Source organism: Hordeum vulgare, chromosome 2H (assembly GCF_904849725.1).
Source record: "Hordeum vulgare subsp. vulgare chromosome 2H, MorexV3_pseudomolecules_assembly, whole genome shotgun sequence".
In the NCBI taxonomy this organism is placed as follows: domain Eukaryota; kingdom Viridiplantae; phylum Streptophyta; class Magnoliopsida; order Poales; family Poaceae; genus Hordeum; species Hordeum vulgare.
This window is the reverse complement of record NC_058519.1, coordinates 44,488,448-44,503,816: the sequence shown is the minus strand read 5'-3', so window position 1 is coordinate 44,503,816 and position 15,369 is coordinate 44,488,448. Positions and strand designations below refer to the sequence as shown.

General features: G+C 41.9%; 1 protein-coding gene across 3 annotated transcripts; it reads left to right on the top strand.

Moving 5' to 3' along the window:
* Window positions 1-123: 123 nt before the first annotated feature.
* On the top strand, window positions 124-15,331 carry LOC123424769. 3 transcript variants are annotated; one of them, XM_045108451.1, is made up of 28 exons: window positions 124-193; window positions 288-438; window positions 548-687; window positions 1,681-1,797; window positions 1,897-2,028; window positions 2,448-2,625; window positions 2,810-2,975; window positions 4,113-4,234; window positions 4,897-4,988; window positions 5,572-5,614; window positions 5,827-5,887; window positions 6,916-7,064; window positions 7,195-7,265; window positions 7,342-7,512; window positions 7,594-7,662; window positions 8,110-8,211; window positions 8,293-8,382; window positions 11,807-11,885; window positions 11,966-12,065; window positions 12,161-12,236; window positions 12,447-12,626; window positions 13,160-13,282; window positions 13,359-13,442; window positions 13,551-13,735; window positions 13,825-13,963; window positions 14,066-14,125; window positions 14,297-14,401; window positions 14,913-15,331. In XM_045108451.1, the coding sequence occupies exons 2-28, from the start codon at window positions 321-323 to the stop codon at window positions 15,024-15,026; spliced, it is 3,066 nt and encodes a 1,021-aa protein (XP_044964386.1). In that variant the 5' UTR covers window positions 124-193; window positions 288-320; the 3' UTR covers window positions 15,027-15,331. The 3 variants fall into 3 exon arrangements, with proteins under 3 accessions (XP_044964386.1, XP_044964385.1, XP_044964383.1); XM_045108450.1 differs by having other exon boundaries at window positions 2,804-2,975; window positions 5,578-5,614; XM_045108448.1 differs by having other exon boundaries at window positions 2,804-2,975.
* Window positions 15,332-15,369: the final 38 nt, after the last annotated feature.

Below are 15,369 nucleotides of genomic sequence, written 5' to 3'. Positions count from 1 at the left end.
CATGGTCGACACCAGGCGGAGCTCCGCGGGGAAGCGCCGGGCCCCGTCGGAGGAGGCCTCGCCCCCGACGCCCCCGCCCGCCGCGGCCTCGGACGCGGGCGCGGGCGCGGGCGATGCGGCGGGGGCGTCGGCGCCCGCGGCGGAGGCCGCCTCCTCGCCGCCCCCGCGGAGCCGCTCGGCCAAGCGGGCCAAGGTCGCGGTCTGTTCCCCTGTTTTTATGTCGCCGATGATTCCCGGGAACCGATTGATCTGATTGATTATTCGTTGCTGTGCGGTGGTGGTGGCAGGGCAAGGCGACGGTTCTGGTGTCGGGCCCCGTGATGGAGGCCGCCGCCAAGGCAGCGGGCCGCGCGATCGACAACTCGCAGCTGAGCGTGCCGGCCGCGGAGAGGTCCGCCGGGGCCGTTGCCGCGTCGTCCACGGTGTCCAATTCAGGAGGTGCGCGCTGTTGTGTTCTGAGTTCACGGTTCATTTCAGAGGGGGCTACTAGGGTTTGGTTTTAGCTCGGGGGAGGTTTTTGATTGCGCTTATTGTTTTGCTGGTTCAGCGAGGAAGAAGAGGACGCCCAGGCGTCTGCCTCCGTCCGACGAGACGACCGCGGAAGAGATGACCCAGTGGAAGACGAGGCGCGGGGCTGCCAGTAGCCAGACTCATGCTTGGGCCAGACTGATTTCCCAATCTTCCCAGGTCTGTTGTTTAGGAGAACTCATTCATGTGAGGAACAGTGCCACAATTCTATTTGGTTTTGTGACCGCATAGCATCTAATCAAGTTATTTGGCGGACAATTGAACTGCTGTAGCCTTCCTAGTAGCTATCAAACACCACCAACATATTGGTATACATAGCAGATTTTAATTCAAAATTCATTTTCGTTACAAATCTTTGTCTTGAATGGGTCATGATATATGTCTGCCAAAGCGCTATTGTGAATCATCTGTCATATAACTCTTCATGCATGGATTTAGTTGGCAACACAGGACCATTATGTGCTCTTGGAAATGGAGCAAAGAACCGTTCCATCTGAGTTATCCAAAAATCAGAGAACAGTGACTAGTTATTCTTGTTTTTCTATTGATTGCTGGCTTCTATACATTATCTACTTCCTGTCATTAATTTGGCCCGACGTGTATACCACCTTTGTCAGAGTTATATTAAGCATTGTGATTTTTGTGAATGTGGGTTTTGTAATCTTGCGCTAGTAACTGTTCAGTAATTTTAAAATCATCATTCTGATATTTATCTTCAGTTTCCAGTCTCCTGCATTCACAACTATAGGATTGTTATTGTCTGTCTGCTCAAATTTAAGCGTACTAATCTAATATAAATATATAACTTGCGCGATCATCTTATTTGTCAAATCTTGTAACGTTTTTTTCTCCGGTTTTGAGTAGGAATCTACTCTGAAACTGTATGCAGGTCCATTTGGACCATTTGATCCAGATGAGTCACATTGGATCAAGGGCGATCCCTGTTGTTGGTGCATACATGCATAACAAATAGCATTTCTCAGTTACTTGTTTTTGAGTTGTTCACATCTGTTTTTTGTAACCGCGTCAAATAGCCTTACCATTTTGTCAATTCCCCACTTAGTTCTGTAGTATTGGTTATTTAGTCTTAGCATTTACTAATTTTAAACAATTATCTTTGCTAATGATTATATTCTTCTTTCTGCTGTTCAGTATCCCACGGTTCCTATTTACGCCTCCTATTTCACTGTTGGCCATGGTGGTAAACATGATTTGAAACTGACGGACGCATTATCTGGATCACTTGTTTGCAGACTGAGGCATGTTAGGGTATGGTTGCATTCTTAATTTTATTAATTTAATAGTACTCTGTTCTTCCTGCACTCATCATTTTGAGGATTTCACTATCAATTTTGACCTGTTTACCAGAGGGGTGCTGCCCTTGAGGTATCTATATCCAAAGTTGTCCATGTAAATGGGAAGGCCTTAGACAAGGCTGCTAAAGTCACCTTGATTGGAGGCGATGAAGTTGTTTTTAGTTCACTTCGGCGGCATGCTTATGTATCCTTTTTTTGCGACAGACCACTTTCTTAGTACACGTGTTTGCTCCTATTTGCATTACAGTTATGTTTGGATGTTTTTGCCACTTTGCTTTGTTAAGCAAGACTAGCAATGTTTGGTTCTCCTGCCTTGCAAGTGAAATGAGATTGTGCTTTCTATGATAGTATAATTTATTGCTCAAAATATTGTATGTATTTATATTGGAAATTACGTAGTGGACTACATCAGGAAAAACTTTACAGGCTAACAATACCCACATGGAAGAATTGGCAGCTAATTTGTGTCTGCCAAAATCTGGCCTTACTAGGCAAAGTTAGATGGACAGATGTTGGGGTTAGCAAGGGAATCAAACATGTCCTACTCCTACTTGTATGCACAATTATGAATTTTAAATGTGGAAGTCCTTAACATGTTGGCAGATATTTCAGCCTCTTCCAGAGGAAAAATCAAGCACATCAACCTTTTCTTCCCCGAGTCTTGTTCAGCAAGGGCAGTATCCAGTAACCAAAGGCGCACTGGATCATTTATCATCTAAAAGGGCCAAGTTATCAGTGCCGTTTAATTTTGGTAGTGGCTGCTCTCCATTAGTTCCTCATGGTGAGACAGCTTCATTTCTTCCCTAAGGCCCTACTAATCCCTAACTTTTTAGAAAAGGGATGCAACATAAGAGGACTTCTGTTTTTTTCTTCTTGTTTCTCAAAACTGGGTACCTTTTATTTGTTATTATGATGAAAGAGAAAAGTGAGGCTAAACGGATCTCTTTTTTGTTCACTAGATACAGAGATAGTCAGCAGCTTATGTAAAACAATGGAGGAGCAGAACCAGCTCTCTTCTGAAGAAAATGTGCCATTTGCTCAACATAAACTTTTGAAAGAAGATCTGAAGAAGGCAGTTGTTAGTGCAAGTGATATATCAGAGTCATTTGATAGTTTTCCATATTATCTGAGGTATCTAGGCTAACACTCTCTTCATGGAAAAAACAGCTCTTTATTATATTGTTCGAGATATAGAAATACATGTGATCTGATGCATCTCTTATTATCCTTCATTCTAGGAGCTTACAATGTTAATTTTGCACTTCACATAATAAGTAAAGAAATTCTTGTAATGATCCTCTAGCCTACCCCAACTTGTTTGGGACTAAAGGCTTTGTTGTTGTTGTTGTATCCTATAGAAGGATGATTTCTCCCCAATTGCTTAGTTCTGTAATATGATAGCATATCGGTTGCAACAGCACAACTTCAGATTTAGTGGATTCATCCTCTTATTGTTTCTGCTCACATTTCTAACTCAACAGTGCAAATTGCTGAAAAGCATATTTGTTATCCATAGTATTTTACTTTCACAAACCCCATTTCTCTTCTTATTTGTTATTCCCTATATCATTCTTAAAGTATGTAAACGAAAATAATTGTGACGCCATTCTCATTTCTGAAGTCATACTTTCTTTTAGCTAGTATAAGATGTGACTCCATTTTCTAAATAAGTAAGATGTAACATAACGGCAGGCAGAATGATCGGTTGGTCATAGTGCATGATCATTGGATATACTCCCTCTGTTCACTTTTTGTATGACGTTTTAGACATTTAAGACAACACCCAAAACAGTTCAATTTCAGCTGTCTAAAACGTCTTACAAAAGTGAACAGAGGGAGTACTAACTTTTGCTCCTACAAATATTTCAATTGGTGATAGTGTCTCGTTGGTCTCCTCTCACCCTGATGTGACCCATTAGATCTGTTGCAAACGGCGGAGATGTTAGTCCTGTTTGACAGTTCACGCCAAAATTAGTATAAAGTTACCTAGTAAGTGGCTCAAGTGCATGAACACATCACATAGGCTTAAGCTTGGCATCACCATCAATGGTGGTTTTTGAGTAGTTTGATTTGTTTTATGAGTAGCAACCTATTGGATATCTTATAATCTAAGTTGTTTTAACTTCTGCAAGACACATGCATTTAGCAGTGAGTACTGATTACTCGAGTACAACCTACTTTTATTTCCAGTTAATTTGGCCTGTTGCATATTGATTGATTGGTCTCTGGTGATTAAGAACTATCTTTAATGCCTTCTCATCCTTGCAGTGAGAATACCAAAAGTTCTCTCTTGACACCAGCACATGTAAATTTGTGTTGCAAGGAAGCCATGGAGTGGACAAAAAAAATATCTTTTATTTCTCAACGAGTACTATTATCTGGTCCAGCAGGTATCAGTTTTACTTGATGAAATTATGGGGTATTGCAGTTAGTGATTTTATATATTTGTTACTACCTCCGTTCCTAAATATAAGTCTTTTTAGAGATTCCACTACGAACTACATACGGATGTATATAGACATACTTTAGAGCGTGGATTCACTCATTTTGCTCCGTATGTAGTCCGTAGTAAAATCTCTAGAAAGACTTAGGCCCTGTTTGGAACCAGCCAGATTATATAATCCAGCCTTTATAATCTATTCTGTCTTCAAACAGGACAGATTATGGTGTAGATTATAAAAATTCAATGGACAGATTATTAAAAACTCATAATCTACTCTACCCCAGCTAAAATCAGATTATGGATTGCTAATGACCCATTACCCTCGTAAAGTTGGAGATAATTACATTCCTACCACCGCCACCCTCTTTTAAAAAATAATAGAGGGCAGACAGGTCATTATGCAATGTAAATCCTGAATTACAGTTTATATAATCTGCCTCCAAACATGCTCACTTGGATTATTTTTATAAACCAGATTATACAATCTATCTTCATAATCCAGATTATCATAATCTATTTTGTTTCCAAACAGGGCCTTATATTAAGGAACGGAGGGAGTAAATGCTAAATGCTTGAAGTGTTTACTAAAAACAATTTTACATTTTGTAGGGTCTGAGATATACCAAGAAACATTGATGAAGGCTCTCACCAAACACTTCGATGCTAGGCTGCTCGTTGTAGATTCATCATTGCTGTTGAGTGTAAGCCTCTTAGCCATGCCATGCTTATTCTCTTGCAGTGGACTGCTGATATATTGAACAGCGCCACCATAGCACGTTTTAAAGAAAGGACAACCAATTCTATTGTAGGCCTTATCTTTTTGTGAGATGACTGATATGCGTCTTCTTTTTGTGAGATGACTGATATGCGTCTTCTTTTTGTGAGATGACTGATATGTGTCTTCTTTTTGTGAGATGAAATATATGCTTCAACTATTCTATTTTACCTTTTTGTCCAATGCTGCTAGTATTTTCTGGAAGGTTGAAATGTTTTCTTCTTTCAGAGTTTGAACGTTGTAAACAAGCTGTACAGCAAAGTTGCAGTAAACTCACAGTATTGGTGCTGTTTATAAATACATCCAAAAAGATGTAGAATTAGTTAATTTCACCATAAATGAATCAGCTGACACCTTGAGATGTAAATGATGTCTGCTGTAAATTACTCACTGATGCAACTGCATGCCCGCTTTAAACAGTTGCATATGAATTGTGTGCAAAAAGGGGGCGGGGGAGGTTTCTTTAGTTCAGATTCAAATGGCAACACCTGAGTATCATTTTTTTTCAGGGACAGTCTTCAAAGTCAAAGGAATCAGAGCCATACAAAAAAGGTAAGGCTATCATGACTCTGTTATTAGCACTAAATTATCTTTGCTATTTTTTGGCAACTATTTTTAAGTCTAGATGTTGAGAGTACCTGTTGAATTGAGTATGGTGGTACTATAAACGATGAGGAGACTGTACTGTTTGTTTTTACAATATTTTGTTAGTGTAATGGAACCACCTCATGTAGCGGTAGTAATGCTTCTGATATTTTGTTCAGGTGATAGGGTGAGATACATTGGTTCTTTGCAGTCAACAAGGTTTATCCTCGAGGGACAAAGGTGTGGCCCATACCTTAAGTTTTTGTTTTATAAATGTGCATACATTCAGCTTCCTGTGCCACATATGTGAATGCTGCTGGAGTTTTTTTGATGTAATTTTTTTCTTGATTATTCTTAGCACATTTCATGGTATAGCAGTTTTGAGTAGGAGGCTGTACAGATAGAAAATTATTTGTGCTGTGCAAAGCCGGAAAACATATTGTGTGATATACGATGAACGTGGGTTGCTATAGAGAGTTTCCAGTAATTGGTAACAGATATAAGCTTCCTTACAAGATTCAGTGTCAAACTGGTCGGGATTTAGCCCTGTTTGCAATTCAGGATTCTTGTCTGAATTTTTCAGGAAACTGCACATCCAGCGGAGTATACGTTTACTTTTGTATGAAATTCGTACGTTCCAAACGGGTTATATGGAGAAGTAGATCTGATGCAATAATCATGAGAATCATCCTTTCTCCACTTCCCTGTAAATATTGCATAGAGTATTATATTGTACTGCATTGATCTTTTGTACTTAAGTTGCATAGTCTATCTTACTACCTCCGTCCCAAAATTCTTGTCTAAGATTTATCTAGATACGGATGTATCTAATACTTTTTTTCGAGAAAACGCAAAAAGCCTTTGCGTTTCATTGCATTGAAAAGAGGGGGGAGAACATCCTCCTAAGAGGCCAGTATCTAATACTAAAATATGACTAGATACATCCATGTTTAGAAAAATCTAAGACAAGAATTTTGGGACGGAGGGAGTAGATGGCAGTAGGGTTTCTTATATTGGATAAAAGAACCAGGCTGGTTTAAGTCCCTGCTTGTTGGTCTGACCTATGATGATATGTAATGATCGCTAACTATATGGATTTTCTGAATTATTACCTATTAATGATCGCTAGCTATATGGCTTTTCTGAATTATTACCTATTATGTTAGCATTCCACACTTTTGTTTGCAATTGACCTCTCTTGGTGTTGCCATATGCATATTTTAATTGCACCTATTAATAATTTATATGTCAAATTATACAATCTGCAGAGCTCCAGATTATGGTTCCCAGGGTGAAGTGCGACTTCCTTTTGAGGAAAATGGATCCTCAAAAATCGGAGTCAGTTTCGACAAACCGATTCCTGGGGGCATTGATCTAGGAGGCAATTGTGAGGTTGATCATGGTTTCTTCTGTTCAGGTGACTTTTTCTTCTTCTGTTGTTCTTACACACTTTTTAGTAACTTATATCATATGCAGTGATTTTTGCCATTTATTGCTATATTTGTTAATTTTTGTAACAACTTATTTATGCTTATTTGTATTTCCAGTTGATTCTTTGTGCCTCGATGGTCCAGGCTGGGAAGATAGAGCTAAACATCCATTTGATGTTATATTTGAGGTTTGTGCAATCTTTGCAACCTTACTTTTATCAGTATTTGTCATTTTCTCTTATTACTTACTGGGATTTTATGCAGTTTGTTTCTGAAGAAAGTGCGAATGGTCCCCTTATCCTATTTTTGAAGGACGTTGAGAAAGCGTGTGGAAACACTTACTCTTATCATGGTCTAAAGAGCAAGCTCGAAATTTTTCCAGCAGGTGTTTTTGTTATTGGGTCTCAGATCCAGGCAGACAGTCGGAAAGATAAGGTACTTACTCTAAAGATAATCTTTACCCGATTTCTTGAGTATTCATTCTTTTAGCTAACAAAAAAGATGTTGTTTATACAGCTAAACGGGTCTCCTTTCCTTTCGAAGTTTCCATACGGTCAAGCAGCAATACTCGACCTTGCGTTCCAGGTGCCTTTTCTGGTTTTTGCTGGAAGTACCTTGCAACTTCAAGTTTCCTCACATTAAGCCATACCTTGTTCTTCTATTACTGTAATAATTTATATTCATATTATGGCAAACCTCATCTGGTTGACTTGCTACACTAGATTAGGAGGTTTATTGGAATGACCAACAGGTAAACAAACGAATTTGAAAATAAGGGAGTAGATGCAAAAGAAAAGATGGCTGTTTTTCCCTACTTATGCCATGCTAGTGTAGGGACTCCATGACACTACAACACATTGTCAGCTTACACTGAAAGGATATTTCTGATATATATCTAAATTGCTTATTATATTGTCCCCTGTATTATTTTTCTTACTGGACCCTTTTATCAATTAAATTAAACTATGGGTTCTGTCATAAATGCTCTGTTACACTTTTTTGTTGTTACAAATCTAATGTACACCAATCCAGGATACCTTTGGCCGGTCAAATGATAAAACCAAAGAAGCAGCGAAGACTGCGAAGCATGTCACTAAACTTTTCCCCAGTAAAGTGACAATACAACCACCACAGGTATGCCATTTGTGTTACTCAACAATGATGTCTACTTGGCAGTGTTCTCTCCCAAGTTATAACTCTAAATACATGCTACAGGATGATTTGGAACTCTCAAAGTGGAAACAGCTATTGGATCGTGATGTCGAAATTCTGAAAACGAAGGCTAATATTTCAAAAGTCCAATCTGTAAGTATTAATTAGTTTTTTTTCGAGAAAACGCAAAGAGCCTTGCGTTTCTTTGTATTGAAAAGAAGGGGGATTACAGCCTCCTAAGGCCTTGTTTGGTACTAGTGTTTTTGAGGAGATTGGTGGGGATAATTCCCCAAGGGATTGGGTGAAACCCCAACCTTCACCCAATCCCTTCAAATCCCCATTTATCCCCAATACACTAGGTAGGGGTAGTGTATTGGGTATTGAAAAAAATGCACTATAATTTGGGGATTTAAGGGGAAATGTGGGGATGAAACATGTCAAATACACTAGAACCAAATGGTGTTATGGGAAATGTGGGGATTGAGGGGTTTGACCGGGATGATCCCCATAAATTCCCTAAAATACACTGCTCCCTCCATCTCAGTTTATAAGTCCGGCACGTGTACCTAGGTCGGCAATTTAACCAACTTAATGATAAGCATATATTACAAAAACTATATCAGTAAAAACTTTAGATGTTCTATTTTCTAATAATATAATTTTTATATTAAACAATAGATTTTATATAAGTCAAATTGACGACCTAGGTAAACGTGTGTGCCTTATAAACTGTGACGGAGGTAGTAGTACCAAACAAGGCCTAAGAGGTGATTACATCATTGCTACAGGGGTTTTAGTGGACATCCCAGGATGGGGGCAAGACTACCCTAAGCCCTTTGTCCCCGGCTCTAGCCCATCACCTCATCTCATCTTTGATCCTATCCAAGAGCTCGTCGAGCGACGGAGTAATATGGTCGAAGACACACGCATTCCTATGTTTCCATATCATCCAGGGCACCGGTAGCGCGGCGGACCTCGGCGCCTTGCGGAGCGATGGTGGTGTGGCATCCCTCGCCCTCATCCACCAGTCCTGGATGGAGGCATCATACTCCGGCGACAGGGCCGGTAGGCGCAGCCAGGATAGGGCCTCGTGCCAGGCCTGCCGTGCGAAAGGGCAGGTGAGCAGCAGGTGTCGGATGGTCTCCGGCTCTTGGTTGCATAGCAGGCAGCGGGTGTGATGGGGAAGGTCTCCGCGAGCGAGCCTTTCTGCAGTCCAGCATCGGTCCAGGTTCGCTAGCCAGTGAAAGAACTTGACCTTCGGTGGGGCCCGTCCCTTCCAGATGAGCTGCATGAACGACATGTCAATGATCCGTGGAAGGTTGCCCGATAGCAAGACCTCGCCGAGTAGACACCGTTGGCCGTCCATTTCCAAACGAGCTTGTCCGGCTCGGTGTACAGTATAGTGTGTGTCACAAGCTGCCATGTCCTCAGGTATTGGCCGATCTCCTGCAGACCCACTACGCCGCGAATGTCTCGAGCCTAGGCATTGCCGGCGATGCCTTCCGCCACCGTCCGCGCTCTTCTTCTGTTCTTGGGAATGCATAGGTATAGCAGGGGCGCGAGCTCGCGTATAGACTGCCCGTGCAGCCAGCGGTCCTCCCAGAACAGAGCAGTGAGACCATCTCCTACCACCATGCAGGTCGAGGCCTTGCCAAGCTCGGTCGGCGTCCGTCCTCGATAGCCAGAGCCATCGGAGTCTGAGTGCGAGCCTCGTGCGCTCGAGGTCTCGGATGCCCAGCCCGCCATATGCGAGCGGCCGGCAGACCGTGCGCCAGTTCACGTGGCAGTGCCCTCCAAGCGCAGCCTCGCGACCAGCCCAGAGAAAGGCACGCTGGATCTTCTCTAGTTGCTTCAGAGTCTTCTTTGGGGGCGCTAAGGCAAGCATCTGGTGGGTTGGAATCGCGCCGAGGACTGATTTGACCAGTGCCAGCCGCCCGGCCTTGTTCATGAGCCATGCTTTCCATGACGGGAGGCGTGCCACTACGTCGACCAGCGGCTGCATCTGTGCCGCTGAGGGTCGACGGGTGGTGAGCGGGATGCCCAGGTAGGTGATGGGCAGGTCCGCCGACTGGCAGCCCAACGCCTCCAGCAAGGCGGCGCCATGCAGGGTCGTGGCCGAGCTCTTGCCGTAGTTGACCTGCAGGCCCGATGCGGTCTCAAAGATACCCAGAATGCTCTTCACGGCGAGCACCTCATCCATCTCATCACATCGTCGGCATATAGAGAAATGGCCGGGACGTTGCGGCGGGGTGCAGGCGCCGAAGGACGCCGGTCTGGAGCGCCCGGTGCATGAGGCGGGCAAGCGCGTCGACTGCCATGACAAATAGCTGCGGTGATGTGGAGTCGCCTTGGCGCAGCCCACGACGGTGCCAGATCGGGGGGCCAGGCACTCCATTGAGCATGACTCGTGTGCTGGCCGAAGATAAGAGAATGGCCAGCCATTCCCTGAACTTGTCCCCGAACCCATGAGGCGGGCAAGCGCGTCGACTGCCATGACAAATAGCTGCGGTGATGTGGAGTCGCCTTGGCGCAGCCCACGACGGTGCCAGATCGGGGGGCCAGGCACTCCATTGAGCATGACTCGTGTGCTGGCCGAAGATAAGAGAATGGCCAGCCATTCCCTGAACTTGTCCCCGAACCCATATTGGCGCAGAACCTCGAAGAGGAACGGCCAGGATATGGAGTTGAAAGCCCGCGTGAGATTGAGCTTGAGCATAATGCATGGCATGCCCAGGTGATGGAGCATCCGAAGAGACTGCCGGACGAGTATGAAATCGTCGTGGAGCGTGCGTCCGGCGATGAAGGCGTTCTGGTTGCGGCTCACCAGGCTGTCAAGCTAAGGAGCGATGCGCAACGACGGAACCTTCGCGAATATCTTGGCCACGATGTGTATCAAAACGGCCGGTAGTCGCCCAGCTTGTGGGCATCCGCGCGCTTCGGCAGTAGGGTGAGCAGGGCTTGGTTGAGCTTACCAAACCCTCTCCCTCGTAGCATGTATAGCTGCTCAAAGACGTCCATGATGTCTTGCCTGATGATGCACCAGCAGGCTCGCAGGAAATCGGCGGTGAACCCATCCGGCCCTGGTGCCTTGATTAGTGACTCGTCAATTTATATATTACTTTTGGACTATAATAGACTAAAAAACTTTCAATGTTCTTTTCCTCTCGAACATACCCAATGTTATCATGTTTCAGTTTCAAGTAACTGCTTGTTCGCACATCCCTATTATTCAATAATCATATGTTCCATTACTCTTCAGCCAAATGTCTTGCATTTTATATGGAAGCCTTTTCCTATGTAGTTGGGAGTCCGAACATGATTATTATAAAAAGTACGTCATTAAGTTGTTAATAGATTTCCAGAGTGATTACGATATGTTCTGATTTTTATTTGACAATTTTCCTACGTTTTGGTGAAACTTCCAATAGATTTGCCTCCACTATGGGTCAGAATAGTATTGTTGCATCACCTGTATTAGTGTGACCTCTAAAATTGGAATTGTTGCTCCACTCAATTGATGCTGCTGTTCCTTAATACCTTGTCGTTTAACTAATTCGTCTTATGCAATCGGATGCAGTTTCTAACTCGCAATGGTCTGGAATGTGCTGATGTAGAGACCACACTATGTGTTAAAGATCGAACTCTTACAAATGAATGTGAGTAGTCAGTCCTACATGATATCTCCATCCTGTAAAATGTCGATGTAGCATCATCTGTCTATTGTATTTGTTTCCAGGTGTCGATAAAATAGTTGGTTATGCTTTGAGTCATCAAGTTATGAATTCTACTCTTCCGATTCCTGGAAAGGATGTGTTACTCGCTCTTTCTGGTGAAAGGTTTATTCTCTAACCTTGTACACTTCACAAAGTTGCACCAGAAAGTTCTTTCTTGTAAATCTAATGATTATTTTACTGAAATTGTTGCATTTCAGCCTTCAGCATGGGGTTGATTTGTCGGAAAGCATGCAAAATGACCATAAGAAAAAGAGCACAAAGAAATCACTCAAGGTGACTTTCTTTTTTCTTTTTCTTAGTGGCAAAGATCACCTCATGTATATGACTTGACCTGGCCATGTTCAGCCTGGCCCAGTTGTTTATTTGAAGTGTGCAAATAAGTCAGATTGAGTTTGAGTTTCACCTATTATTTGAGGCTCTGGGCCTTATCGCATTAGTGGTGTCTAATGCCTATGACTTACATACATTCCTTTTCATTGTTAGGATGTTGCCACGGAGAATGAATTTGAAAAGAGGCTTCTTAGTGATGTTATCCCTCCAGATGAGATAGGTGTTTCCTTTGATGACATTGGAGCACTAGAGAATGTCAAGGAAACTTTGAAGGAATTAGTGATGCTTCCATTGCAAAGGCCAGAGTTGTTCTCCAAGGGACAACTTATGAAGGTACAAGGCATTCTCAAGCCTCATTATTTATGCTTAATATTCTTCTAAAACAATCCACATGTTCCTTCTGTGAGTCATCTGTTTCACCTGTAACAATGGCTCCTTGTTTTGTCATTTGCCCTTGATAGTTAGATATCTCCCTTTCTGTGCTTACGACTCATCCATGTTGAGTAGTTCTGTAAATATTGTAATGCTGTCCACCTGTGGTTTGTTCATCATCTCTATCATTCCGTGCTTTCTAGCATTAACCTTTTTTCGTTTTGAATTTATGTCTATGCTTTTGTGAGCCTTTTGTTATACAGTGTCTGTTTCTAAATATAAGATGTCCTGTTAGTTCAATTTAAACTGCAAAAATGTTTAATTTGTAGTTAATATCATGCAATCCCAAATTTAATCGAGAAAAGCAACAAGAATCATTTCAAACTGAGTGTAGCAGGTTGAATACTGCCATTATCATATTGTTTTCCTTATCAATCTGTATTTCTCAACTTACCCAGTGTGCAATATTGTTCTGATTTTTCATTTTGCACCAGCCATGTAAAGGAATATTGCTTTTTGGTCCACCTGGTACGGGGAAGACCATGCTTGCTAAAGCTGTTGCAACGGAGGCTGGTGCTAACTTCATCAACATATCAATGTCAAGCATTGGCTCGAAGGTTTCCCCATGACAGATATTTATCCAGATTGCTCTCCTTTGTTAGTACTACATTTTCTTACCTGTAATTGTAACAGTGGTTTGGCGAGGGGGAAAAATATGTTAAAGCTGTGTTTTCACTTGCAAGCAAAATTGCTCCCAGTGTCATTTTTGTGGATGAGGTCAGTCAAAAAAATTCATCATCATTGATGATATGATTATGATTCAACAGGCTGCACAATAATAGTTTGTCTGAATTAAGAGAACTTGCTGTGTCCCCTGTTTTGCAGGTTGACGGTATGCTGGGTAGACGTGAAAACCCGGGGGAACATGAAGCCATGCGTAAGATGAAAAATGAATTTATGGTGAACTGGGATGGTCTGAGAACAAAAGACAAAGAACGTGTATTAGTACTTGCTGCCACTAATAGGCCGTTTGATCTTGATGAGGCTGTTATTAGGAGGCTCCCAAGGAGGTATGGTTCTACATATTTTAACAAATAAATGCAAACTGTGACACTGGCATTGCCAACCAGTCAATAATTCTTCTGAAACTGTTGTTTAGGTTGATGGTGAATTTACCAGACGCAACCAATAGGAAAAAAATTATTAGTGTAATACTAGCCAAAGAAGATTTGGCCGAAGATGTAGATCTAGAAGCAGTGGCCAGCTTGACTGAGGGGTATTCAGGCAGTGATCTGAAGGTATTTTAGTTTTATGTTAAGATTATTTGATTCTTATTTGATTTCCTTTTTAAACATGTAATTTTCCATATTTTTTCTGCTGACAATTTTAATTTTCCCCAGAATCTGTGTATTACCGCTGCACATCGTCCCATAAGGGAAATCCTTGACAAAGAGAAGAAGGTTAGTTTTTAATTCTTAATTTCTTGTGCTACTTTCCTATGTGTTGTCAATTCTACCGAGTAACAATCTCTGGTCAACCAAATCATTAATAATTCGAATTGTTAAGATTTATGATACCCTTGTTTGAGGCTACATCAGATCTCCAATCTATCATCTTGTGTCTACTTGCAGGAGAGACTCTTAGCAGAAGCAGAAAACAAACCATTGCCTCCTAAGTATTCTAGCAGTGATGTCCGTCCTCTAAATATGAGTGATCTCAAACAGGCACACGAGCAGGTAAATATTACTGCTGATTTTCATCTATTTCTTACCCTAGCCAAAAGGAAAAGAAGAGAAAAATAAACTTAATGCAAAACAGACTCAATTACACAAGTAGATTTGATGCTCCTCACTGTCTGCGAAACTTAATTCATCAAATATATAACAAAGGCTGACGACAGCTCTTGCGGGCTCAGTTTCAAGATTGGAGAGTGTAATGCTACTATTGGTATGTTCTGGGTTGTAGCACAACTTGTTTCTAAGATACAAGTAGATTTGATGTCCCTCACCGGCTGTGAAACTTAATCCATCAATCAAATATATAACAATTGCCGGCGACGGCTCTTGAGGGCTTAGTTTCAAGATTAGAGAGTATAATGCCAGTATTGATATGTTCTGGGTTGTAACATCAATTTTGTTTCTAGGATATACTATAATAAATTCAGGTTACCCGCATTGTCATTTTATGCTTTTTCTCTCAAAGTTGTTGATAAAAGTGTGATTCTAACGTAACTTGCCTCGTCTGTAGGTATGTGCAAGTATATCATCTGATTCGACAAATATGAACGAGCTTGTTCAGTGGAACGAGCTTTACGGTGAAGGCGGATCTAGAAAGAAGACACCTCTAAGCTACTTCATGTAGTTTATGTGTAGTCTGTACATAGAACAGAAACATTATAGTGAAGCGGACTGAGAAGATAGACAATGAATAGCTCTGTTGGTTTCTTCATTCATAGGCAATTTTTTGAGTCAATTGTTCTGTAATGCCAGTTCGGAGTTTCGACAGATAGCAATAGCATAGGATCTGGTTGGTCCTTGAACGGTCAAACCTGTATGTAGACTCAGCATCAGAATACAGTTCACTTAATTGATGTTCCAGCCAGTGCGAAACCATTTAGGTCTGTATACAGTGCATGGTGCTTAGTAAAATAAACCAATTTTTTTCAACTACGAGTAAGGGATGCCTAATTAAGCATCTATTCTTT